Consider the following 26614-nt stretch of genomic DNA (forward strand, 5'->3'; position numbering starts at 1 on the left):
TTTCACTTTCTTGCAATTAAACTATATGAACACTGTGTTTGTGCACATGCTCACATATGCACTCACTCCATCTCTTGTCCTCTTATCCTTTCCTTATTTCTAGAAGAAGATTAAACACAGTCGGCAGGTAGAACTTGGTATCACTTGCTAAGAATATGTGGTTCAGATATGAGCCCTGGTCCAATCAAAGCCCGGGGATTGATTAATGAACAGACAGAGAGGGAGAGGATGAGCGTAGAGGGCCGAACATGAAGCAGACAGGAGGGAGACTCTTTCTCTCTTGCGCTTTATGTCTCTTTCTCTCTCTCCCTGTGTCTGTGCCTACTGCCTACTTCAGCAGTTTCACAATCCCCGACTGGCCGGCCAACCAGCCAAGCAGGCCGTGCTGCTCTGTTCCACTCACACATGAACAGCAGCAGTACAACAACAGGAAAAGGGCCTCCTCTGCTTTCACTTGCAGGTCCTGTCTCCAACCTCCCTGGGGGTGGATCTTGTTATTATCATTAATAACTGTAGCTTGAGCTGAGATAAACCTTCTGCATTCCAAAACTCTTGGTTTTGTTTATGAGATGGTGTTGCAAGAAAAGATAAATTGGGGGTTTATTTAAAGGTTTTCTATTTTGGACAATGGTCTGCTCATCACAGGGAGAGGCCTCCAGTCTGTGGTTAAAGACTACCATCTAGTGGTGAATACAGAGCATTGCGATACCCAGTGTTGCACCATGTCATTCATGTATTTGTAGTGTGTTCACTCTCCCTCAAAAAGTCTTGCTACTTTCACATATTTTTAATATATTCTGGTTTCATAAATTACAGGTTGACATGTGGGTTAGTTGATATGAGTCCTCTCAAATCATACCAGACTGAATTATGAAGCATTTTGGACATTTTCTGCGGCTATATTAATTGCATTATATCAATTAAAATGTTATTTTTAACATTCTTAATTTAAAACTCTCTGAAATGATGCAAAGTAAAACATTTCACAACTGAACACTACTTCCTGAAATTGATGGGGGGAATAGTGAGAACTTCATCCTCTCTACTAATCTTTATCATTTTTCTTACCTTCCAGGAGGACGGAGAAGGAATGAGCGAAGGAGGAATCGCAACAACCGCAAGGATAAGGAGAACCAAGAGGGGCGACAGGAGAGGAAGAGAGAGAGGGAGAGGGAGAGAGACACAGGTGAACGTGAAGACTCTGATAACAGGAACAAAACGGAGCACAGGCATCGCAGAGGCCATGAAACAGAACCAGTTTCCCCTGAAGTCGGCCTTGTGCAGTAGTGCTCTGGAAAGACAAAGTCTAGCGCTTCCCCATCCTCCTCCTGTTATCATCCCATTCTTCCTTCTCCAAAACGCCGCTACCCGCACCCACTGTTCACCCCCCCCTCGACCCCTCTTTGCAGGGGTGTTGCTGCTACCTGTATGATTTGAATATAATGTTTATGCACAAGCGGGATGGGGCACATTCAGCCACAAGGCTTGGGCCACTATGGACTTTAAAAAGGTTTTTTTTTTTGGTACCCCGTAGGCTCTACTCCTTCATTTCCACCACTGAGTGTCTCTATTGAAAAGTGCAGGAGACACTTCTGAGACTGCTGTTGGGACCGAAGAACAAAGTGAGAATATGTCTGACTGTGTGGAGGACTGGCAGGCAGACGGACAGACAGACAAAGACGTTATATTATGTGCTTGTTGATATGGTTATTTAATGGGGCCCTGGTACAACATTGCGCGTCTTGGTTTTTGAATGTAGATTTTGCAACATTATGTAGAACAATTGTTTATTATTGTTGTTCCCGTTCTTTAGATCTCTTTACTTTATTTTATTTGGTGCAGAATTTGTAAAGAAAAAGTTAAAGTGAGTTTGCTATTGCCATCTTGTGACATCTTCATAATCACTGCAAATGACAGCTGTAGGAGAGCCTGCATGCTGCGAATCTAAGGAGTACGGTCAAAAACTGAAAACCATTAACACGTTTTGTATGTCTTGGACAAAAGCTAGTTTTATCCAGATATGTGATCAATCTTATCTACTATTGGTTTTTCTTTTTGTGTAAATGGAATCTGTGCTCTCAGTAAAGCTCCTTGACTAGGAACCAAAAGCACCTGTATGTCAAATAAAACTATAATGGGTTTGTACCTGTGTCTGTTATCTGTTTTCTCATCAGACTGCCATCTTGTGCAATTCATCTGAGCAAGTTATAAATGAAATTGCAGGGTGCAGCAATACATTGATGATTCACAGGTCACCATGGGCTAATTTGGGTGTAAACTGTAGTAGTAGTAGTAGTAGTAGGGAGTTACATACTGTAATACCGGAGTACTTTCATCCATTTCTTGCGTCACAACTATTATTCTTTGGGAACTGAGAAACACCTACAGAGCTAACAATGAATAATAGTGATGTTATGTCCCTGGCAGCAATGAAGCCTCATGACTTTTTATATACCTTTTCTAATATACCTACTTTAACTTGTTCCTCAGCACATACTGTAAATCATCAGCCAAGCAGTTTAGAGTAATTAAGCTATGTGCAATCCTTATTCTTTGAACCCCTCCCATTTTTCTGCAAATAAACTCTGACAACTACCATCATGTAGCTCAAATTTCCTAATTAATATACAATACATTTGAATCACCTAATATTACGTTGTATGCATTTGAACCCACCGTATTTATTTCAGTGCCTATAATGTTTGTCAGTGAGCCAGATTTGACAGACAAGGATCACTTTGATCTGGATTAACTTGCTTAGTTTCATGAGAAGTGTCCTTAAGCTTTGGTCAGTTTCAGACGAGCACTGTGAAGCCAAATTATTTTTATATCACAAAACCAAGAAATAATGAATCATTTTTTAAAGCTAAACCATTTATTGGTGGAGTATTTTTGCCCATCAGTAACATCTACTTGCATCAACAGGCACGATGACAGTATTTCCCCCTCATTCATTCAGCAGAGAAATTTCAACTAATACAGGCTGTACATGAAAATATATGAGACTTTGTTTTAATTTGACATTTGCAAAATAGATAACTCACAGTACACTGTATGTACAGAAATCATAAGTGCAAGATAAAGCCATGTTTGAGAAGTTCAGGGAAATGTTACACAGGTAAGAGGACCATGGTTAAAACCAGGATTTTTCAATCAAGAGGACCTTACTGCTTAAACAAAAACAAAAGAGGAAACACTGTGACAGATCTCGAGATTTACCCAGATGCCTTTTAAGTTAAGACGGAACAAATAATCAAATCACAGGTTTCTGTTTTCAACTAACTGAATGCCTCCTGTTCACTTCATGTTAGCCACAAAATCCTCGCCCTTCTTGATAGAGGCCTTCAGCTCATCAATGGCATCAACTACCAATTTCTCCTCAAAGGCAGACAGCTTGCCCACCCCAAGGTTCTTCTCAATGCCGTTCTTCCCCAGCAGCAGAGGTGTGGAGAAGTACTTGCACTCTGTCTCCTCAGACCTGACATAGGCGCACTCCACCACACCCTCCTTTCCATTCATGGCGTCCAGGACGGAGAAGGTGAAGCGGGCACCAGCATAAGCCATGGAGAGGGTAGCAGATCCGGCTCCGGCCTTGGCCTTCACCACCTCTGTGCCAGCCTCCTGGATCCTGCCAGTCAGAGCACTCAGCTGGTCAGCAGGGAACTCTACTTTGGGAGTGCACTGGGAAATGAGGGGGATGATGGTCTTCCCAGCGTGACCTCCAATCACAGGTACGTTGACACGAGCTGGGTCAAGGCCTTTGAGCTCTGCAACGAAGGCGTTTGCTCTGACAATGTCCAGGGTTGTGACACCAAACACTCTGTTGGGGTTGTACACTCCATGCTTCTTCATGACCTCTGCTGTAATGGGGATGGTGGAGTTAACGGGGTTGGCGATGATGCAGATCATAGCCTCGGGGCAGTTGCGTGCACAGGCATCGGCCAAGGTGGCTACAATGGTGGCGTTGGTGTTGAAGAGGTCATCACGAGTCATGCCTGGTTTTCTGGGGACACCGGCGGGGATGACCACGACCTCGCAGCCCTGCAGAGCAGCATCGAGCTGGTCGGGACCCATGTGGCCGGTCACTTGGGCCCTTGTCTCGATGTGGCTGAGGTCTGCAGCCACCCCAGGTGTGTGGGCAATATCAAACAGGGAGAGGTGACTCACCAGGGGGCTATTCTTCAGTAGCAGAGACAGCGGCTGGCCTATGCCGCCTGAAGCTCCTAGCACCGCAACCTTGGCGTTGTTGTGCGTAGAAGTGGACAGGCTCCGAGCGAGGCTCACGGTAGGTCTCACGGCGCGGGAAAACATTTTGTTTCTTTGACTTGTTTTATGAATTTAGTGAAAGTAGAAATGCGTACCGAGCCCCTCTCCTCTGTGACACCAACGTCCTCTAGCCACGAGCGAACAGGAAGACTGTACACTGTCATGCGTAGAGGATATGGGTCGTGCGATTTACGTCACATTGCGTCAGCGCGTACGGCTACGTCGTCGTCTTTATTTTCAGCCTCTTTTCTACGGAGGAAAACAAAGCCAGTTAACATTGGAAGTGGGAATATTAGCGTTGGAAATCAGTGCTGCTACGCGAATTATAACGGTACACCGGAGCAACGCAGCAAAATCCAACAGTACGGTACGTACGCAGTCGTTGAATTGTCTCTGTCGGGAGAAAATGCTTCACCTCGCTGTTTGTGTCGCCCTGCTAAAATGAGCTAGCGCCGTCAGATGAACTCCGTCTAGTTGCTGGAGTCAGAGGGCTGCCATCAGACCAGCCAGCGTTAGCTACAACAGGTCTTATTGTTATGGTCGCTTTGCCAGTCGCGGAATCTCTTTGTACTGTTTGACTTGTGTTTGCACTTGTAACGCCAACAACAAACGACTTGCTTTTCAGTAGCTGCTGTGTTTCTGATGTTAGCTCAACTAGTTTGCTGATAAGCTGTCACCAGTTAGTGTGAATGTTAAGATCGTTAGCTCGGTAACGTTAGCTGTGTTCATCCTGCCATAAGGCCAGCTGGGTAACACAAACTTTACCAGTGAGCTGACACAGTTCACTGCTTGTAGTGGGACAGTTAACAGAGCAGCCCTTTGTTTCACACACTTGAGTAAACCCTTGAATTACATTTCAGTCATAGCTAAGTGAATTAACGCTAACTTGAAGCTAAGCCGTTTGAACGTCAGGCTTAAAATCCAACTTGTTTTTCACATGAAAGGTTTGTCTTGTTTTTTTAATACGTAACATTGTGTATCACAATTGTACTCACTTTCAGGACAGTCTGAACACATTCACTGACTGCTCTCTTCTCTTTGGCAGTGGCAAGATTGAAGGTCCATCAGCTCTCCTAATGGTCCATCAGCATTAAGGATACTTCCAGTAAGTATCAGATATCCTCTCTGTCAGCCTTTTTGAGCTTACAGGTGGCATATACATTATACTATCATTCGATATTGGTCATTTTTAGTCTGACTCTATCTTGTGACTGTTTAGTGACAGTGACTTGCATTTGAGTGCTAAATGTGACCATGACACCACCAGTAAGATAAAAAAAACTTTCCTTCTCGGTGTCCCACAGTTGTCCTGATTTCTACTTTCAGCTGTCCCTGACTTAACAACTGTTGTCTGAAGTATATTTTGTTTTGTTCATTTCATGACTTTAAAAATAATTTTAATAAATTTAATAACTTTGTTTCAGTAACTCGCATAACTTCATTGAGTCTTTGAACATTGTTATTATTTAAAGAAATAATCTCATACTCACTACGGAGACATTGTATATTTGAAGTAAAAAAAATCTACAAAGGCAAACTAACTATTGAAATAGTTACAAGCTCAAACTATTGCACAATAGCTATAGAAACTTACTTCAGAGATCAAGGCAGAGAGAGGTCACATATGGCCCATGCTCCACACCTACGAATGAATTAAAATATGATATACATCTTTTTATTATATACTTGTATTTTCTGATTTCAAACAACAAACATAATATTTTCATTTGTAATGATACATTTCTCTAATGTCGCAGATTGTCCCAGACAATGTCTCTTTGTGTCCCAGGTGCTATTTTTATTGTCCCTGGGACAATGGGACATCCTTAATTTTAAGTGCTGTATATATCTCACTTGTGTTTTCTATCATATGTGGACCTAAAAACAACATTCAGAATTATTATAATCTTGAATACTGATTTCTGTTTTTGAAAATGAATTGTACTGATGAAAGAAAAGGTAATAATCCTACCATGCTCACTACAACCTTTATTTACAACTGTCCCTTTTCCTCAGTACTTCCTAAGGATGGCTAGTTGTGGGGAGGTAGACCACTCTGTTAGCTCGCTTCCATCCAGTAAGAAAGGCAGCAACAGTGGTGGTGGAAGTGGGAACAGTGCAGAATCATCATGCTCTGGCTCCAGCAACTCATCCCCAGCCCTGTCTGTACCAGAGTGCGCCATCTGTCTGCAAAGCTGCGTCCACCCAGTGCAACTGCCGTGCCATCACGTCTTCTGTTTCCTGTGTGTGAAGGGAGCATCCTGGCAGAGCAAACGCTGTGCTCTCTGCAGACAGGAAGTACCAGATGACTTCCTGGAAAGGCCTACGCTTCTCTCTCCCGAGGAGCTTAAAGCGTCGGCGGGAGGTCGGGGTGGGGCAGCGAGTGATCACGCCTGGTATTATGAGGGCCGTAATGGTTGGTGGCAGTACGATGAGCGAACCAGCCGTGAGCTGGAGGACGCTTTCTCCAAGGGCAAAAATAGAGCCGAAATGCTGATTGCTGGTTTTTTGTATGTAGCTGACTTGGAGAACATGGTGCAGTACAGGCGCAACGAGCACGGTCGTAGACGCAAGATGAAGAGGGACGTTTTGGATATCCCCAAGAAGGGAGTGGCTGGACTGCGTTTGGACGCTGAGGGTGTTACTGGGGCCATTGGGGCAGGTAGAGAAAACTCTGCTGATGGGGCTGATACCACGGTAGCAGGTGTCCAGCAGCCGGTTACAGGTGTCCCCTCTACTGTCACAGCCCCTCCAGCCACTGCCAGACCTCCTACCTCCCTTGGTGGTCAGCCTGGTGGCAGCAGCAGCAGCCCCACTCTGGAGGATGCTCTCTCCCAGCTGCAGATCAGCCCCAGGCCCACACCTTCCCACGAGCGCTCTGAGGCTGGGGAAGGAGAAGAAGAAGACGAGGAAGAGGAGGCCTCACCCTCCAGGTCCTCTGACCCTAACACCTCTGTGGACGAGTCTGGCTCTGGAGACTGGAGCGATGAGGAAGGGGGAGATGGAGAGCGTGTGGAACCCTGTGAGGGTAGGCAAAGACGGAATCCAGAGGACAGAGCCCCCCCTGGCGCAGAGTCCGCCTCTCCCTCTTCTTCATCCAGTAGCAGCGGAAGGTCCAGAATGCCTGATGGCCAGTGTACAGTGACTGAAGTGTGAACTCGTCATTGATAGCATCATCACCGAATGGCTATGTTCCATTTCATTAATTTATTCCTCACTGTATGCTGTCATTCACTGTGTCATGGATCAGATTTGGGTGGAGTGCTTGATACAAGAGAGCATAACATACTCCATGTTTTTAGGTAAACAACTCAATTTTAGCAGTCAAATTTGGTGCCTCTTTTTGGCTCACATGGATTTGGATGTATCTGTTTGATTTGTTTGTCTGTCTCAGCCAGTAGAAGCATTTTATGTTCTGGCACTAAGCGTTCTAGTACTGAGACAGGAGCTACAGCTTGGTAAACAGCCAGACGGATACATCATGTTGTTGTGAGCCATGAAATCTCATAATTGTCTATCCAGACATGCTGAGAGGTAGGTGTAACAGTCTTATTGAGGTGTGCAGCTGCCATCGGGCTGCTCACTTTTTGCCATTCGGTCGGAGGCATATCGAGTCTGTTCTTTTTAAATTCTGGGAATGTGGAAGTTGAAAGGTAAAAGTGACAAACCAACCGGCTTCTCCCTATCTTAGGTATTCTTTTTGTTGACATGTATGATCCTAAAACTCAGAGGCTTTCTGCGAATCTCAGCCAGATCTGTGACATTTGAGACAGAAAGCATAAATGAGGATGATAACTCCTGGAAATGGAACTGTGTCTTTATCATTATCATGGACGGCTGCATTCTAGTCATCTACACTTTAACTCTCTCAGCTAACATAGCACGCTGAAATGGGCTTGATAGAGCTCAAGTCATCTGACTACTCTTGCAAAGATTTGAATCCTTGATAACTTGTTCCCAGCCTCCACCCTACTTAAATGATTTTCTTACGTCACTGATTATGAAGCCTTTCCTTCAAAATGCTGAAATGTAACTGTTAACTTTTGGAAGTGTGTCATTTCAGAGCAGATTGTAGTTAGATGAAAATCTTCACTTTTGTTTATCCAGATAAAGAAAGGAAACAGATTTGTACTTACTGATGCTCCTAAGCCATGTGAGTATTTAAATACTCTCCAACCTAGTAATGTAGCTCAGGAGCCCACAGGATTATCTGGCTGCCTGCTTAAGGGTTTGTCTTTTGATTTCAATTAACCTGCTGCTTTCTGAAATTCTAAAAATCTATTGATATAAATGAATGTGCGTAATAGAATTACATATCAAATTTATTTGAACCTTTCCCAGCTTTAAATAATTGGCAATTTAACGTTTAAAGTATCAGTGTTTTCCTTTTAAAGCTGTTGAGGCCATTAGTATTCTCATTGTCCCTGACTAAAGTATTCTCAATTGGTGTGTTTCAAAAGTTTTGTGATTTGTGCATGTTTGAAGAGAGAGTTATTTAAACACTACTGGTTGGCAGGATGATGAGAATTTATATTTTTGGGTTAAGTTTGAGTAATTGTTTTAAATTTTTGTTTTTGTGTTTTCTTATGGTTGTAAATCATCTTATGTATGATGTCTGAGGCAGTAAGAGAACAAGAACATGCCATTGCTATTGGCCATCCTGCAGAGATTTGAAGTTATGTTATTTTTATATTTCTTACATGCTTACATCATCTGCTCAGTCTTAGACTTTCCATTCTGAAGATAAAGTTTGTGTAACAGTTTTTGCCTGGCAATTTTTTGTTACATGGTTTGTAATTTAAGAATAAATTGTGTCATTTCATCATCCTAAAAGGTCATTGTTGTACTCGTCTTTTATTTTTGGCTTCTCATTTTACTGTGTTATAGGGTGAATGTTATGTGGGGTTACATAAATAGGACTATCAGTGGTCTCATTGTAAGTTTTTCTCTATACTGCTACCTGTAGAGAGGAGGACAGATTACATTCCACTGGAGGAAGGACTGAAGTATTCAGTATCTGTTCTTCATATAACAAAGCCACCAAAATAAGACTATAAGACATCAACATAGTTTATTATATAACAAGAAAGGTAGCATTTACTAATCCATAATGTTCAGTGTGCAACACAGCCTCTTTTTCTGTCATTGGAGACCATATAAACAATATGTACATCATACTGAGGCCAACTTGTCTCCCCCTCACTCACCTTGTAGGTGTTTGGTATTCTGGTCACAGCAGCCATCAGCGCTCCAGCTGGGTGTCTGGCCAGGAAACATGACCTCTGGACGGGGAACCGGAGACAAACCGGCATCCTTCAGGGACCTGTCCTGTTCTTGTCATTTCAGTCTGTGCCTGTTTGTGCTCTTTCCATACCCAATGCTGTATGGACTAATTGCACAAATTGGTGTCAAACCTTACAAAAGAATTCAGTATGTATATTTCAGCTGTTTAATTTGTCCCCGTGTTTCAGCAACTTTCCAGATTCCCCATGCATCAGTGAGTCATTGTGCAGAGAGCAGAAAACCAGCAAATAATGCTCTTACCTACAGCTACCCATAGAATAGAACGCGAGAGAGAGGGGGTGATCAAGGCCACGATGATGCAGTGAGCTCTGAACGATCAGCTGAGCTAACCTACAAAACTGAAGTAAAGAGGAAAGCACAGCAGCGTTACTCTCAATCCTACAGACATATTGTGCTGCCTCATGCTTGTTATACCTCATCAGTATCTGTATGCTGCAGCTCTATCTGCTTCTGTTAGCCATGATCTGATCATTACCATAATCACATTTCAGCAGACCTGGAGGAAAGACTAACCAAGGTGGACAGAAGGGATTTAGAAGATGGAGAATGTAGTCCTTTAGAGCTTTGTTTTCATCCATATGGAAAATATAAGACTAATACCCAGCGTACAGCATATGCTCTGTTTAATTACAGATGTGCTTTAATTAAGAGGATAAATCTTAAAATAAGTATTCATATACAGTATTAGTCTACAGAGTATTAATCACACACACAAGATAATTTCTCAGGTCAGCTGACACTGCAGCACAGCTAATATGAGCAATCTCTCATTATCAGTGTATTAGAGGCAATGAAGTGGCTGATTTATTGAAATGATGAATTCTATCAAAGAAGAAATACTACCATTTGTTTCCACATTACCTCCGTCCACATTTAAGACACAACATTCAGCTTATTACATACAAAAAAGTCATTATAAATGTCTTCAGCACGCCAAAGATCTGTGTAAGTTTATTGATGTCAGTCTGTCTGTAGCAGTTCTCTTCCACACAATTTTGGCCCGGACAGTGCTTTTTCCAAAAATGTCTGAGAAGCTCATGTGAACACAAACACTCATTTGTGTTTGGACTTGCTGGCCAGAGCCTGCAGGTTTGCCGGACCGCCCCACACCGTCCCAAATACATCCTTCTCAGTCCTCAGAGCCTCTGACAGAGGGAGCTCTCTCCCTGACAACACTACCTTCTTCACAGCCTGGATCACTGGGGTAGGTCCCTTTGTATAGCGACTGAGCCAGTTTTCAGCCTGCTGTAGCAGAGTCCCTGCACCCTCCTCTGCCGCGGGAACCTCCAGGACTCCATCTGCCAGTCCAATCTGCAGGCCAAGTTCAGGGTCCACTTTTAGAGCACCACCAAGCAACTTCAGGGCATTCTGGCTTCCAACAATGCGGACGAGCCGTGCTGCGCCGCCCCAGCCCGGGACCAGGCCCATGTGTTTATGGACAAACTGTATCACACTGCCAGATGCCATTATCCTATGACAAAGAGATGACAGACACGAGTTAGATTATTAGCAAACATTAGGATGAAAGGTGACAGTGTAAAGGAGATCCTATGGTGTTTTCTTTTATTCACTTGTATAAAACCAATACCTGAAATCGCAGGCAGTGGTGAGTTCTGCACCTCCTCCCAGCGCTCTCCCCTCCACCAGAGCAACAGAGATCAGAGGCAACCTGCACTGAGAAAACTATTCTGTCAGCATACTGTAGAGCACATTACATAACAGCTTAACTCCAACGTCCTCAAGCTCAGCCTGGTTGCTGCTGTTTTACTCTGCTTTAATATTTAATACAGTAGTAGAGAGAAAAATGAAAGCCCTTACCTGAGTAGTCTTGTGAGAGCATTCTGCATGAACATACACATCTTCATCCCATCCTACAAAGGCAAAAGAAACATCACTGGGCAAGTACGCATCCAAGAGACAGTGAGACAAAGACAAGCAGACAGACTGACTGAAGCAGATATGCAGTTAGCCACAGCAACTAGATGCCATAAATAATTTCACTGCTTTGCTACCTGTGGGTTAGATATCGCCCGGACAGCGTTGAGGTCCGATCCAGAGCAGAAAGTTCCAGCAGCACCCTGCACAATCAGGCCTTTACAGTCTGTCCAGCTCTCCAGCTGGCTCACCGTCTCCTCCAGGTCCACCATCATACTGCCTGGGAGGAGGGGAAAACTCAAAACACTTAAGACAGCTGCAGTGTAATTTGTTTGTGTACAAGTGATCATGTGCAAATGAGTTTCACTCAGAGAATAGCCTGAAGTCTGAGTCTGAAAATATACAGTGTTATGTGTACAATCACCTTACCGGAGAAGGCATTCATGCGGGAGGGGTTGTTAATGGTCAGCACAGCGACACCAGACTCCTGTTTGAGCAGATCAATGGAGCCTCCAGGAAAGGCCTGCAGCTTCTCTCTGATCTCCTCCTGGTTGAAGCCATGGATGCTGGAGTACACACAGCCCCTGCTCTGTCTCTGCAGCAGCCTTGGAGGAACAACATTCATATGGCTTATTACAATCATTATATAGACCCAGGCCTTACAGAGGGTGGGAAAGACCCTAAAATGGAACCCTGATTCATTTAACTACTAAGCACATTACCAGTATGTTGTTATATGTTTAAAAGATGGTAAATTAATTCAATTTAAAGCAATCTGCATGTGTAACTGTAGTATAAAGAAACAGTGCAATGCAGAACTGCGTAATGTACATCAGTCTGGTGTTGCAGACAGGAAACAATTTCTTTTAATACACTCCCTTACCTCTCTGTAAATCAGCCTGAAGGAGGTCTGAGCTACTCAAACAAACTGCACTTGTACACATAAGAATGAACTATATCTGACTCTGACTCATTGTAGTCAGGAGTCAGAATCAGAGAAGTTATTACTTTTATATATTAGCATTTCACAACTCTCAGCACGTCTGAAATACATTTTGATTGTTAGACCTGTCTATGTTTGTGATTTATGAACAAATAATGTGGGTCCAGCTCCGTACACTTGGTGTTCCTTTATTTATGACTTTATTTACTGTCACCAGCATGGCAATAAACAATGCAGTCTAGACTCCCCTACCTGGCCCAGGCCCCACAGCTGCTGCTGCCCAGGAACTGTCGACTCACCCCACACAGTACCATCCTGCAGCAGCACAGAGGTGGAGAAATCAGCTTTACCTTCATTCTGAGGAATTACTTAAAACACATATATATATATATATATATATATATACATATAATGGCTATTGCTGTAGCATGTTGTATACAATTGAAATCATCAGCAGCAGACCCTTACTGTTACTTATAACATGAATGATGGTTTTGTTCTAGTCAGGCGTGCCATGAAACCACGATCATTCATTTAATTTATAACACCTGTGTTTTTCCCACTGTGACATGTCAAACTGTTTGCAGTGAAAGGGGTCTATGGAATACAGTACCTTCCAAACCAGCGTTGCTACTGTGTATTTGTTGGCGCACCAAAGGTTCAGTATAAAGATACTTTTTCATAAATAAGTTATTTCTTTTGAGGACGTGGTGCTGGCGTAGCTTTGTATGCTAAAAAACAGTCACACACACACACACACACACACACACACACAAACAAACAAACAAACAGCATAGCTCCACCCAACTCCAACCTAATCTAATTAGAGTCATTAAGAACACCTGTGCTGGTGTTTCAGGCTTTCAGTCACAATGCACAAACACACTGTGCTTCTTCACAGCGACTGAAGGAGAAATTTAAAAAAGGCCTTTGGAAGGAAAATGTAAACTGATACAGAGAAAAGCACTTGAAAATATGAACTTATGAATACCAAAGAAGAACACTTATAAAGCCTGGTTACAGTAACTATTTGTGTTAGCAGGAAACACAAAAAGCAGCTGCCTTTAAACTCTGGCATGTAGAAAGTTACTTTGTGCTATAAACTAATTTCAATGTTAATCATATGTTTGTGTTTTGTAGCCTTAATAAAGTCATTAAACAGGATGTTATTCAATAGGTCTGTGAGCTTTAGCTAGCTTAACTTGCTGTGCTGCTGTACTGTATTTTAATGGAAACATCGAGCCAGTGGTATCATGATAGTCCTCTGGTTGAAAGCACTGCAATACTGAAGCAAAGCGACCACCACACATTCATTAATATGCAGTGTTGGATACTGAATGGCTTTGCGAACACTTGTTTTGCAGTAAACCACTGATTGTGTGATTTGGCCACTGAATGTCATACCAGGTTCAAGTGTCTAACTTTAATAAATACAGCGAGCAGCAGACTAAACTAAAGTTTCGTTCAACAGTTTACATAACATTATAATAATTACAAATCACTGAGTAACCGAAAAGCAAGCACCAACCTTGCTTATTGACAGCCGTGTGGTGTTACACTAAAACCCGTCCCCCTGGAAACTAAAGGTCCTGGGAAGGACAGGATACCGGCACACAGATGTAGTTGCGCGATGCATCCACAGGGGGGCGGAATAATACCGCCACGGAGCAAATATGATTTGGGATTCATTTGTACACAATCTCCTTGTGCAAAAAGTCAGGTATTTCCATTAATTGTGCAGTAGTGATATTGGGCCACATACATTTTACACAACACTCTACGAGCTATAATTTATTGTTCGACTTAACTGTAATAACATTCATCATTGGCCAGTGCACTGCACGTAGAGATCTGCTCTTTGTCTGTCACAACTCTGTAAACACAGCATACTGAGGAACTGGCTCCACAGACATGTCCTTATTCAGTAGTACTGACAGAGGGATTTCAATATCATCTACAAGTTATAGTACAGTGCTGGCACAGGCAGCTGGCAGGTACATTTGACTACTGTTCAATTAAGTTTTCATTATGTGTCCACGTGGAGGTAAAAAACGAAATAGGTTCTGTTTGATTCAAGTCTGAAACATATTTCCTTGACACCAGTGAACTTGAAGGCAGTGCTGTGGATCCACGTCTAACACTGAGTCAACATCTTGTCAAACAAAAGCGTGCTCAGAGATTTGGTTTTATGTGTTGCCAAGTCAAACAACCAAAAACTGTATACATCTTCAAATGCCAGTGATGAACACACTAGGTATTTTTTAGAGATATTAAAGTAGGGGTTTGGAATAATATAACAACTGAAGAAAAATGTACTTTTACTTTTGATTTAAGAGCAATAGTTCTGGATTTGCTCTTTTGCCATTAAAAAAGTCCTTAGAAGATGCAACCATTGTTTGAGAAAATATCTTGTTCAACTCCTCCTAGAAACATGTAATATCATACCAAGAGTGACTATCACCTTCCTGAGGGGCAGAAAATGTGTGAATTGCTCTGGGATCATACTGTGCAAACACAGACAGACATACAGACTTGTAGGCATGGTATTGAAATAATTTATTCATTAAGTTATTTAGGAAAGTATAACCAAAGCATCAGTGTTAATTCTGAGGTCTGGAAACATTCAGATCATGTGTGTAAAGAAGACAAGTGGAGGGTCAGATAGGAGTTATGAGTGAAAGATAGAAATGAGGACATACAGACAGCGAGACAAACAGCATAAACAAACAAAAACAAGAGGATGATATAAAGACCAAGATGTGTGCACGAAGAGGAGGGAAAATGTGCCAAAACAGAGGGAGGTTGAGACACTTCCTGTGCTGTGGTCTGATCTATGGCTACTGGGAGCATAAATCCTTCACTTCTATCCACACATCCTCTCCTGCTATTCACAGCCTAGAACGCATGTATGAAAACAAGCTCAGGAACCAAAAATACCTTTCTGTTTCATCTGAATCACTGAGGATACCAGAAACATGCTGAATCCAAAGTCCAAAACAAAGTTAAGTGTTGCAAAACTGTATTCACGTGCCAATGGCTATCACTCATCTGTACAAAACCCTGGAAGCACATTATTTTATGATTACATTAAAAGTAATATCTCATGCTGTATATTTTTCACACACCCTTTAAAGTGCAGTTATTTACATGGAGTGACGCTTTAAGACACATTTTTCCCTAAATGAATGGCTTTGTGGAACCAAAGTCCTTCAGGACCGCAAACATAAAAGGTCATCAACAAGGATACAGTGCACTGCATCCAAGACTGCAATAGATTCAACTAAGTTTAAAAGTCTGCACCTCTCCAGTCTATTTAAAAGTGGGGAAGGAATTCAAAAAGGTTGGTGGGACTCTTCCCAGGCATGCATTCCAGACACGCTGACTCTCCTTCCTGCTCTGTACAGTACATTCAGCTAGGTCAACTAGCCTGCAACCTGTCTCTAAATATCACTCTGTGAAGTGCAGCACCTGGAGGATTTACATACACAGTAGTCTCTAATCACCCAAGATTCATTGTCTATCTGTGTTAGGTGTGTGATTTACTAGCAGTGTTTCTACTCTTTTATAAACTTTAATTCCAAACCATTATCTCACTGTGCCTGTCCACTTCCATTCATCCTTTGCTCAGCCCTTTCAGTCATTTTGATTAAAGTCAGCCCTGCTGTTTTATGATCCATCCGGATATCAGTGATGCAGCCGCAGACTGCTGATAATGGAACCCTGTCTGAAATTACAACCTGGCTAATGGGAGAGAGCGAGACAGTGAGAGAGACAGAGAGAGATACACACTTCACACATTTGTCTATTGCATGCACAAATGTCATTGCATGTATGTCTTAGAGTGTGTTTCAGTGTGTGTGGTTGTGTGTGTGCTGCATGTGGCCTCTAAAGTGATGCATCAGTGTACTGATCAATATGCAGCTGTCTGGGGTTCTACAGGAAGTCAGGGAATGTGCTGCAGTCAGCATAGCTTTATACCAACTCTCCAAGATAAGAAAACACACACACACACACACACACACACACAGATCAGATCAGATAAGTGCCAGTAAAGGTCTATTTCAGTGCAGGAAGAATGGCAGGTTGGCAGGTGCCAGAGGCTCTCAGGGGCCAAGAGGTTTCCTGTGAGGGGAGGTCAGTGTAGCTGAAGGGCCGAGGGCCAGGAGACATCAGAGAGCCAATGAACATTTTTCCACAGCAGCAGCAACTGGGATGAGTCTGCGGGAACTCAAAATGTACACACATGGGGACCCGGTTAGCTCAGTCGGTAGAGCTGGAGACCCATATCCGGAGTCGCTGCAGTGGCCTGGGTTCGAATCCGATCTGTGGCCCTTTGTGTGTCATCCCCTCTTTCTACCCCCCTTTCCTGACGATTTTCAGCTGTCTCTATCGAATAAAGGCATGAAAAGGCCAAAAAAAATTTACACACATTACAAAGATAAAATGCAACCATTTACTGTCATATGTACTGTATATTTGTGACCACACCTAAACTGTTATAACATGACCATACCAAAATTTACTCTAGTTTATTAACACCTCACAAAGCTCAAAAACATTTTTGTTCTATCTATCCTAATCTTCATTGGCATAAAAGGAAAATATTCTGCAAAGATATACCTAATGTCCAAATGTGACTAGCTACTCGTGCAGTGGACATGAGGCTAATCATGGCAAAGAGCTTCTTTCCAATCAGACTTGTATATCCTGTTAGGTTCATGTTTGTAGCAATAACACAGAAAGCCGCTAGCAAAAATGTAGACTTGAAACAATCAAAAGCAGCTAACTATAAGTATCGTGAGTAAGTTATTTTATTCAAGGCTGTGAGAAGATGGAGACTACAGAAAGGACCTGCTTTGGTCTAGACACATCAAATCAAGTCAGATCAAATAGTTTGCATGGCCAGTGGGTGTTGTGTGTGTCTGTGTGGATATGGACTTTTATTGGAGCATCAATGGAAATGAGCTGCATACAGACTGATTTGATCGTTGTCTCTGGCTGAAGTTGAAGTAGTGTAAAATCACTCCCTGTAGCATTTAGCAAGACCTGTGCATGCATATAGCTCTCACTGGCTCATGGTTTAAATGACAGCATAAAACATCCACAGGTCAGTTTCACAGGAAACAATTTTTATACATTTACTGTAATACGTATGTGAACACAGGTGCTGTTAAATTGTTCAGGAAACCACTGGCATATGGTTTGAAGAAGCTGTTGTGTCTACACTTCATGACAATCATCTGTTAAGTAACTGGAGTCACTCTGTGTGCATGATAAAATGTTCCATAAATTCTTTGCAGTGTTATTGTGTTTTAAGCAGCGCTGGAATCAAAACAGTTAGTACTGGTTATATAATGGTTTCAACATCTGGAAACCTCCAGACTTGAGCACAGGCCAGTACTGGTAATCTACGCTCAACCTTGAAACAGGAAAACAGGGTGAGACAGCCAACACAGCGCTAGGCTGGCTATCAGGAAAGGATGACAATATTTATATTTATATCAGCGCCAGGGTAGGATTTCTGGCACCGTAACATTGTTGCACCTGTTATTTCCGTCAGCCTAAGGTGCCAGGTTTCAGGGTGAAGGTTCAGGTGTCCTGTCCCTTTCAGGGCAAAGGGTGTGTATGGCTGTGTGTGTGTGTTTGTATGTTTATGTAAGTGCATGTGTCAGTGCAAAGGTGCAAAACTAATCATTTACCATATGGTGCAGTTGGAATAATACAGGTATTTTCATGTTGTAGACAGGCATACAGAAAGGTGAGGAGTGAGATTGTCAGTCTGGCTCACTACAGCACTTGACAAACAAAATCACACACATTTAGAAAAAGGACTACATAAAACATTAATGGAGGAATGCATACACACACAGAACACACCCACACCATCAAAGTAAAGGGCGGTTTCTCTGCTGCTGTCATGTAGCTCTGCAGTCATTACTCAGAGGAAGAGATCAGAGAGTCGCTCGAGATGTCAGTCAACAAGACTGAGGAGCCAGACAGTCGTTTGGTTCTGGTGCTTAATCTTTGTGAGTTAACAGTCGCCTAGGACTCCTCTTGATGCTTGCTGTCATACAAATATTTCTGTGCATTCTGTTTGATTGATGTTCATGTTATTAAATTATTGCTACTGCAAGCTAAGGATTGAAGTCTGCAGTGGGTCTGCACTGGGTCTGCACAGTGGCAAGGTCAGTTTAGCTGGTAATTTGTGAACTAAATTATTGGAGATAAAAAATAAAAATAAAAATATAATATACTGGTTAAAGTCTTATTTAACCTAAATAGGGTTTGTTTACAGGGGTGCTCAACTTCTGAAATATTACTTTAAATAATAATACTCCCTGTATAATGTATTATGTTGTACTGGTCCTTTCAGTCACGCTTCACAAATGGGTTTAAGCTTCCAAGAAACAATTTTTAGAACAGTAATTATTTGACAAACGGGTCAGTCAAAGCTGCCCAGCATGACAAAACACATACAGTATAATGCAAATGTAGATATTTTGGTATGTGATATGAAAAGAGAAGAGCAATCATTTAGTCCTTATGTTTATTACACAAAAAGAACAGCAAAGGCATCACTTTCATCATGATATGATTCACCACTTTGACCCAAAAAGCTGAGTAATATCCTGATATGTGACCATTCAGAATTAGTAAAGGTAGAAAAAAGGCTTGTCATTTTTTTTTTTTCATAAGCATCATTATTTATGTTATGCACAAAAGCAGGCTCTTGTGAATGATGTTTACCGTACGGTTTGAGTGGAAAACATCAGCAACGGTGGACAGCAAAAATAAATGCAATTACAAACAATGCATTTAAAAAAAAATGCATATAAAGAAAACCAGCCTTTGGTACAAATTTATAAAAAAGGAACTCACATTCACATTTTTGCGTTACTGTAATCATGAAAAATGTAAAGCCGGTCATAAAGAAAAATGTTTTAGTCACAGGCAAGGTACAGTCCAGGCATGTACTATATTCAAGATTTATTCGGCACACTGAGAGCGACGCTAGGGGGAAATCTCTACTCTGCTGCCTTTATCTCGCAATCCAACATGATGCTGCATATTGTGTATGTATGTATGTCATATTTTGTGCAAAAAGCACACAAAACTTCTTGTACACAAAATACAGTATATATTAAATACATCATTCTGGATTTCCTTTGGCTGGAAGTTTTTAGATCATTTGAGCTAGCATCACTTTTAAAGGTGTTAAATAGAGTACATAGAACAGAACGAGTAGTGAAGGGTCTGTTCTTGGGAGATCTGCAAAACTACTCTAGTCAAGGCTAGCATCCAGACCTGAGCATAAGATATCCATTCAGATGGTTGGCATGAATAAATAATGCACTGGATGGGACTTTTTTCTTTGAAAGTGATGGTTTCACTGTCCTCTGAGGCTACGCAGGACACCTTGCAGGTTCATCTCAACATACTGCTGAATAAGTGCAGCTGCTTCAGATCCTGTTCTTGCCATCCTTGGTCAGTTAGGCTCCTCTGGATGCCACATACATTCTAACAGTGAGTTGGTGAACTCACAACTAAAGCACTTCTGAGTCTGTAGGAGTGGAGAGGCAGTCTTTGTTTGGTATGTATGTACAATAGTAATGAAAAGGTAGTGTTCAGAGGTTGTGGTGAGATCAAATGATGACAGTCTCTATGTGAAAGGCTTGTGAGTAGCTAAAGGAGGAAGTGTGCTTCTGTAGAGGGAGGGATGGAGGCACAACAGGGGTGGTAGAAGGAGAGGAGGAGGCGGAGGAGGAGGAGGTGGGGGAGCGGCTGGCCCATCGGGACGGGAGGCGTCGGTTGGCTGGACGGGCGGGCCTCGAGAAATTCTTCTGGATGGAGGAAGAGGAGACAAAAGACTCTTCGTTCTCCTGTGGAGAAACAAATGAATTACCATTTAGGATTATCACACCGCTCTATCCACTATCAGATTCACACACTCAGATACTTTACATTTTGTCACGTGTTCCATCTGTAGTCTTCTTGACCCTAGGGAAAACAACAGGCATATTTCAAACATGAACAGTAATAAATTCAGCACGCGTGTGGAAAGGTCACACAAGTAGATCCCGTTCGCATTTGGTCAAGAGAAGAGCACCTGAACTGAAACCGTGTGCCGCAACCTCAGAATCTTCTGTTTTATTTTGGACACTGCTCCTAAGCTGAGGTTAAACTTAAGTGGTGCCTCTAATTACATTCTTTTCATGAGGTAAAATAAAATTGGCTTGATAATCGCTCCCACAATCTCTTCTTTAACATTTGCATGACTTTAAAGCAGCATAATCACTTCAGCTTTCTCGTTTACGTGATCTGCCAAGGGCATTTAGTCAGCTGGCTTCTTGCAGATACTCGTGTAATTACAACACAAAGAGCAGAAAAACACTTCCACTACGAGGCCCTGTGGAGGGACTGAAAGATGAAAGATGAGGGTGCTGGACCTCCTGCCAAGTTTAAACTTTATATGCCACACCACCGGTTCTTTTTGTTAGGAGCCTTTAAGCAATGGAATGGCCCAGATGCCCAGATTATAATGGAGGCTCTGGCCTGCTTCTGTCTCTTAGCACATACCAGAAATAAACAACATTCCCACCGGAGCTGTCCTCAGTCAAGGGCAACTAGCGCTTAGTGTTTCAGAATGGAATGAAACAGAACGAAATGTGCAAGTTCATCCAGGTCCACTGTGTGATTGGCCTTGAAAGTATAGTTTGACCTAAATGTGTTTTGGTCTAAGCAAAATGCAGACTTACATATTTTATTCCAAGAGAGCGTTTCTTACACGTTGACATACATACAGTGAGTAGCACAGCCGGTGGGTGGCGAGGTACATGTTAGATTCTACCCACCTGCACTGTTAGATGTATCTCTTTCACACCCATGGCACTGTGGCTGCTGCTGAGCTGTGCGTGTTGGGTGTATGAAGTCTGTGTGTGTCTCAGAGTGGGAGGTAAGGGCAGAGGGCCCATGTCCAGCATGTCCAGTTCTGTGATCGTCTCCTCCTGCCTGACACTGATGTTAGGACTTGAAGACATCTCGCCCCTTTGGCTCTGGTGCTGTTGAGCCCGGGAAGCGCTCTCATAATTCTTCAGAATCCTTTCCACTGCCCCATAGTTGGACCTGGATCCCTCAGGCCGTGGGTACGCCGCCAGTGTGAGGTGCTTCCAGGGATGGTCATTCATCACTCGAGGCCCAGGTCTGGAGGAGTCAGACTGGGAAGGAGGAACAGCCACATGCTTTGGCTGCGCCTGCCTCGTCGGCCTTTGTTTGTTCTCAGCAGACGGCTGCTGGAGTGAGACACCAACTCTGGCTGGCTGAGGCTTTGCTCCACTGAGACTCTCATTCTCGGGGCTGGAACTGTCCACATTCTGACCCGGCAGGGTATTATCAGGCCAGATAGGCTCCAAAAAGAGAGCTTCTGTGGCTGCTCTGTGTTGTGTTTTCCGGGAAGGACTGCTTGCTGTCCGAACTTTGTGCTTGGCCTCAGAATGGTGTGCAGGACTCTGAGATGTTATTGTGGTTGCCTCCCTGAGTCCAATCAGTGACTGTTCCGAGGAAAGGTTAATTCTGACCTCTTGACCTTCAGGACCACATCTCATTCGCCTTGGTTGCACTTTGTGAACTGTGGAATCCATGGTGGGGAGAGATTGTACGACTTCAGGATGCACACCCATGATGCTAGTGGTGACATCACTACAATGCAGTTGAAATGTTGTCTCCCTGGGAGGTAAAACCTCATCTGATGCACAAGTTGCTGAAAAGACTGGTTGGCAACCCACAGAGCATGCATCTGTAAAAGCGTCTTGTTCCTCTACGCCATGACCCATTTCAGCCTGAAAGAGAGTTCTGTTGAACTCAGCTGTTTTTTGTTCCAGCATTATGTTTCTTTTGGAGCCCTGGAGCTTGGGGCTGGGAGGTGATATTTCAAGAGAGGACAAGAGCAAATCTACAGGTAATTCTTTGACAATCGTAGGAATTTGTAGCTCTTTTGAGTTCCCAACAACAGGGCTGTGATCAGAGCGCAAGTCTTTTCCAGCAGTCAATATGTTAACTTCAGAGAAGCTTTTCTGGACATTATCGTGTGTAGACAACTTGCTGTTTGTGAACTTGCTTGCGTCACAGGACCAGCGGTTGTGGCAGCAGCCAATATTACATTTAGTGTTAGCAGGTACAGCACACGACGCTACCACACCATCTATTAAAACTTTTCCTTCATTTTCTTGTAGCATGGCCCCGAACTTCCTGACAATAGATGGACTGCTACACTTTCTGTCTACCAGAACACAGGGGCTATGGCACTTCCTCACTGTCGACATGGGGGATTCTGGGATGTGGAGTTCTGTGTCTGGATAGGTGGGGGCACTCAGATTCCAGGAGGACATGCGGGGAGGGATGGGTGGAGCTGCTGTATCATTCTCAGAGAGTACTCCAGGGGTTGTCTGTGTGTCTCTGTAGCTGTCTGGTCCGGTGGTGTTTGCGCTACAGGATGTGCTCGGCTCTCTGTTGGCCTGCCAGGTGTTATCTGGTGACAAGGTGATCCAGTTTTCCCTCTCCAAGGCCCGGAGGTCATCGTAAATCTGGCTGAGATCACAGGGAGAATCATGCACCTCCGGTCGGATTTTATCGTGGCCAAACAGTATCTCACTCTCCTCAGGTAGGCACAGGGATTCAGATCGAGTCCTGAAGGGAGTTAAACAGTAAAATCAAGTCACTTTAATTATAATTAATCTATGTCATTGACATCTCATGTATAAATAATTTTAGTTTTCAAGACAAGACATGTTCAAATATCATTTTTCATCACTTGCAACACTTAAACGTTGAGACTGAGATTATGTAAATAACAAGCCCATCGAGCCATGACAGATGGAGTGATTATCATAGTTCCATGTTGGCGCCAGGAAGTTAACATAGCAAAGGGGATTTATTTACCTCCAATCCCCGCTCTTCTTTCTGATCTCATCCTGGTAGCTACAAAGCTCCTCGCTTACACGGGCTATCTCCTTCAGAGCCTGAGACACAGAGAAATGGAGACAGAGATACAGTGAGACATGCTGGACACTGTGTTGCTGAACTACTGTACAACTAAAAGTTCAAACTGAGGTCGATAAAGAGGATTATTTAGTCAAAGAATCCAAGGAATGACAAAGACAGGCCTACAGGAGACAGTGCAGGAACACTGATGATCAACAGGTTTGTGTGAGCAGTGTCTGTATACTGTAGTGTTTTAGCAACTACAAAAGTAGCTTGAAATACTCACAGCATTCAGAGCAGTGGTGTTCTTCTTCTTGTCGCTGCTGTAACTCTGCTCTGACCAAAGAGGACTTTCTCGAGAACTGACGTGGACATTTTTTTCATTATCTTGAGAGACATTTTTCTGTGGCGTTCCAGAGGCTCCGTGAAAAAAAGCATCCAGCTCTGCTGTATCCGCAGCTTCCCTGCTGTCACTGACTGTGTCTTGCTGCCAAGTGCCTCTGGATATTAACTCATCCACCAGCTCAGGCTGTGAATGGTCATTCTGAGTGAACCGACCACCAGCGTTAAATTCACAGGGACTGTCCGCTTGGAAGCAGGCGGAGTGGTGACAGTCTGTGCTAACACAACCCCTGCCGCTGATGTTCCTGCTGCGCCCAAAACCAGGTAAAGGTGAATGCCGGATTGGTTCTGACTGACTGCTGCTGCTGAGCGGCTCGGAGCGGGAGTTTTCACTGAGCAAACTGGAGCCAGTGCTGGTTGAGCGTATGCTGAGCCTATGTACAACATCACTGATGTCCTGCCTCCCACTGTCTGGCCCGGTCCCTTCTCGCTTGGCCCTCACTTCACAGTACAGCTAGAAAAAAGAATAGAGAAAAAGAATTGGAGGTCATAATTTTGTACTATAATGTAATTATGTTGGATGAAGCAAACAGTGTTCCTTTGTAATTTTAAGTTCATTCTTTAAAGATGAATTTCAAAATTAGATTTTACAATAAACAGCAATATTACATTAAATAAATCAACAATTATATCAGATCAGTCGAATATTCTCAATATAAACACACACTACAATACATGTATTGAATGGTATTATTATATCATCTATTGAATTAAGAGCAGAGGTACACCAAGTACACAAGTGGACAAGGGGCATACATTATGAGTCTACAGCCTACAATATGACTGCACTTTTTAACAATGACTCTTCTTTCACTGCATGCTTAGAATGAGGTGAAATACAGTATATAGGTCAAGAAAGGAACTGACAATATAAAGAATGTCAGTGGTGTTATACCTAGGCTGTGTCTACTGCTCCTGCATAATCACAAACTAATATGGGATGATGGGAAGACAGCATAGCAACGAATCCTATGAACATATTTAGACCAGAGGATTAAAAAAAACCTCCAAAGAATTCTTTCAAATAAAATTGGATAACCTCTGGCCTCCTACCATGGAGTCCCAAAATAGTAACTATTTCATGTTGACTGGGCTCCCTTCCCATCACGCAATGTCTAGATGGGACTACTTTAACTTGCTTTATTCCTCTGCTGTTTTCCTCTCTCATTTTCTGGTCTCTGAGGGGCAAATGAGAGCCACATGTTCTTTTCATAGCAAATTGTTCCAGTGCCTTCGCACTCTGTCCAACTACTTTTGTATGGCTTCCCTCATTAAAAACACTAATCTGCTCCTCTGGGCATGTCAGATTTTGAATTGCACTTTGTCACCACCCATGCTTAACTCTATTATTCTTTATCTCTATCCCTCTATCTTAGGACCATTCATTTGCTCTGTGACCTGTCCATCTAACTTTATCCAACCAGCTGAAAAAGTTGCTAGTAGTAAAGTTCCTAGAGCTCAAGGTGAAGTCTTCAAATTGCTTGTTTGGTCAACAACTTTAAAAAGAACATTTACTGTCATCCCATTTTAAAAACTGGAACCATCTTATTTTTGGCATTTTTGTTTGACAAGACAATTATTATCAAAACTGTTACCAATTACATTTTGGTCTGTCGACTAATCGATTAATTGACTAGCTGTTCCAGCCTACTAACTAAAACTAAAACAGATCTAATATTTAGATGTCTCTGACATGATCAGGCATATTTCTAAACATGAACAGATCAAGTTTTTATTTTGAGTTCATACAATTTTTCATTGACATGACATGAATGTTATTAAATCAGCTTTCTGTTTGCACTTTCGACCGTCAAATGTCAGATGTCATGTTTTTATCTTTCATATTATTCTCTCTCCTAAAGGTCCTTCTGCTGCATGCCAGCTTCTCTGTCTACATCACTACAGGTCATAGACTGTCTCAATCACTGCCTCTGTCTCAGAGATACAGAGATCAGAGAAATAGCAGAACCCTCGCCCCCCTCCTTCCACTCCTTCCTCTGCTCATACTCTGCAGCTGCACTGATCAGGGATATTGTTTTGACAGTGTTGATGGTGAACAGGATGTGTAGGAGGGAAGTGTTACACACTGTAGGGTGCTCAGTGCATAGGAAGCCATATATCATACATGGAGAGAATGTAGAGATGTTTCATAAGTTTGAGAGAATGTTTTCCTTTATCTAGTCATCCACTTGCCTTACTGTTACTTAAATCCAACCTTAAGCCCAAACAACTTATTAGACCTTGATAAAAATATTCTCACTCAGAGCCCCTTACCTCTTCTATTTTCTTCTGCATATCCTTCAGTTGGCTCTCCCACTCCCTCCTCTCCACGTCGAACCTCTCCAGCAGCTCGGCTTTCTCCCTTGACCAGTCCCTCTCATTGTGCTCCAGGCGACAGCGCAGGTCCATGGCCGTCGAGTGTGTGTCCGCCAGGAGCCTCCGCTGCTCTTCCCTCTCCTGGCGGAGCGTTGAGGTCTCGCTGTGCTGTTCTCGAGTGCTCCGTGACGCCACAGAGCCAGGACCTGCTGCTGACTGGACCAACCCAGCACCCTCTCTAGCCTCCAACTGAAGAGGAAGACACAGACAGGGAGTGTAGAAGGCACAGAGGAGGGGAAGAAAGGGAGCAGGGAGATGGGAAGGGAAAGAGTGGGAGAGTCGGTGGAGAAAACAGTGGTAATAAAGGAGGAGAGCCAGATGACAAGACAAGCAATGCAGGAAGGAGAGAAATTGTTAAAAGTGGAATTAAGAGAATGAAGGAGTGGCAGGAAGAGAAGGTGGGGAAAGTGGGGGAATAATGCACCATGGGGAAAAGAGTGAGTGGGTTCAGAGGAGGGAACACAGAGAAAA

General features: G+C 43.0%; 5 protein-coding genes across 8 annotated transcripts in view; 2 read left to right on the forward strand and 3 right to left on the reverse strand.

The window, feature by feature from the left end:
- Positions 1-1969, forward strand: part of rspo3 (R-spondin 3) — a 13331-nt gene extending 11362 nt beyond the window's left edge. The window contains exon 6 of the mRNA XM_035673246.1: positions 1076-1969. Coding sequence (XP_035529139.1) covers positions 1076-1287 — 212 coding nt within the window. The 3' untranslated portion in view covers positions 1288-1969. The remainder of the gene's footprint in view (positions 1-1075) is intronic.
- Positions 1970-2853: 884 nt separating this feature from the next.
- On the reverse strand, positions 2854-4433 carry mdh2 (malate dehydrogenase 2, NAD (mitochondrial)). The gene has a single exon (XM_035673245.1). It carries the CDS (start codon positions 4309-4311, stop codon positions 3298-3300), a length of 1014 nt encoding a protein of 337 aa, XP_035529138.1. The 5' UTR covers positions 4312-4433; the 3' UTR covers positions 2854-3297.
- A 52-nt stretch (positions 4434-4485) lies between these two features.
- Positions 4486-9104, forward strand: LOC118336573 (E3 ubiquitin-protein ligase rnf146-like). Of its 3 annotated transcripts, none has more exons than XM_035673242.1 (3): positions 4486-4633; positions 5312-5371; positions 6283-9104. In XM_035673242.1, exon 3 carries the CDS (start codon positions 6295-6297, stop codon positions 7420-7422), a length of 1128 nt encoding a protein of 375 aa, XP_035529135.1. In that variant the 5' UTR covers positions 4486-4633; positions 5312-5371; positions 6283-6294; the 3' UTR covers positions 7423-9104. The 3 variants fall into 3 exon arrangements, with proteins under 3 accessions (XP_035529135.1, XP_035529136.1, XP_035529137.1); XM_035673243.1 differs by having other exon boundaries at positions 4496-4633; positions 5268-5371; XM_035673244.1 differs by lacking the exon at positions 4486-4633 and adding an exon at positions 4750-5210.
- Positions 9105-10178: 1074 nt separating this feature from the next.
- echdc1 (enoyl CoA hydratase domain containing 1) lies at positions 10179-13961 on the reverse strand. The gene is made up of 7 exons (XM_035672398.1): positions 13917-13961; positions 12641-12703; positions 11875-12050; positions 11583-11725; positions 11389-11441; positions 11159-11239; positions 10179-11041 (listed from the first exon to the last, which is right to left on the reverse strand). The coding sequence occupies exons 2-7, from the start codon at positions 12700-12702 to the stop codon at positions 10624-10626; spliced, it is 933 nt and encodes a 310-aa protein (XP_035528291.1). The 5' UTR covers position 12703; positions 13917-13961; the 3' UTR covers positions 10179-10623.
- Positions 13962-18917: 4956 nt separating this feature from the next.
- soga3a (SOGA family member 3a) overlaps positions 18918-26614 on the reverse strand; it is a 14052-nt gene continuing 6355 nt past the window's right edge. Inside the window, exons 3-8 of one of the 2 annotated variants that reach the window (XM_035672397.1) lie at positions 26042-26332; positions 23652-24221; positions 23324-23403; positions 21241-23071; positions 20351-20386; positions 20126-20268 (exon numbers count right to left, since the gene is read on the reverse strand). In XM_035672397.1, coding sequence (XP_035528290.1) covers positions 20357-20386; positions 21241-23071; positions 23324-23403; positions 23652-24221; positions 26042-26332 — 2802 coding nt within the window. In that variant the 3' untranslated portion in view covers positions 20126-20268; positions 20351-20356. Of the gene's footprint in view, positions 20269-20350; positions 20387-21240; positions 23072-23323; positions 23404-23651; positions 24222-26041; positions 26333-26614 lie in introns of both variants that reach the window. The other variant, XM_035672396.1, reaches the window with a different exon arrangement.

This window comes from Morone saxatilis, unplaced genomic scaffold (assembly GCF_004916995.1).
Source record: "Morone saxatilis isolate NCDOM2014 unplaced genomic scaffold, NCSU_SB_2.0 Contig24, whole genome shotgun sequence".
In the NCBI taxonomy this organism is placed as follows: Eukaryota; Metazoa; Chordata; class Actinopteri; family Moronidae; genus Morone; species Morone saxatilis.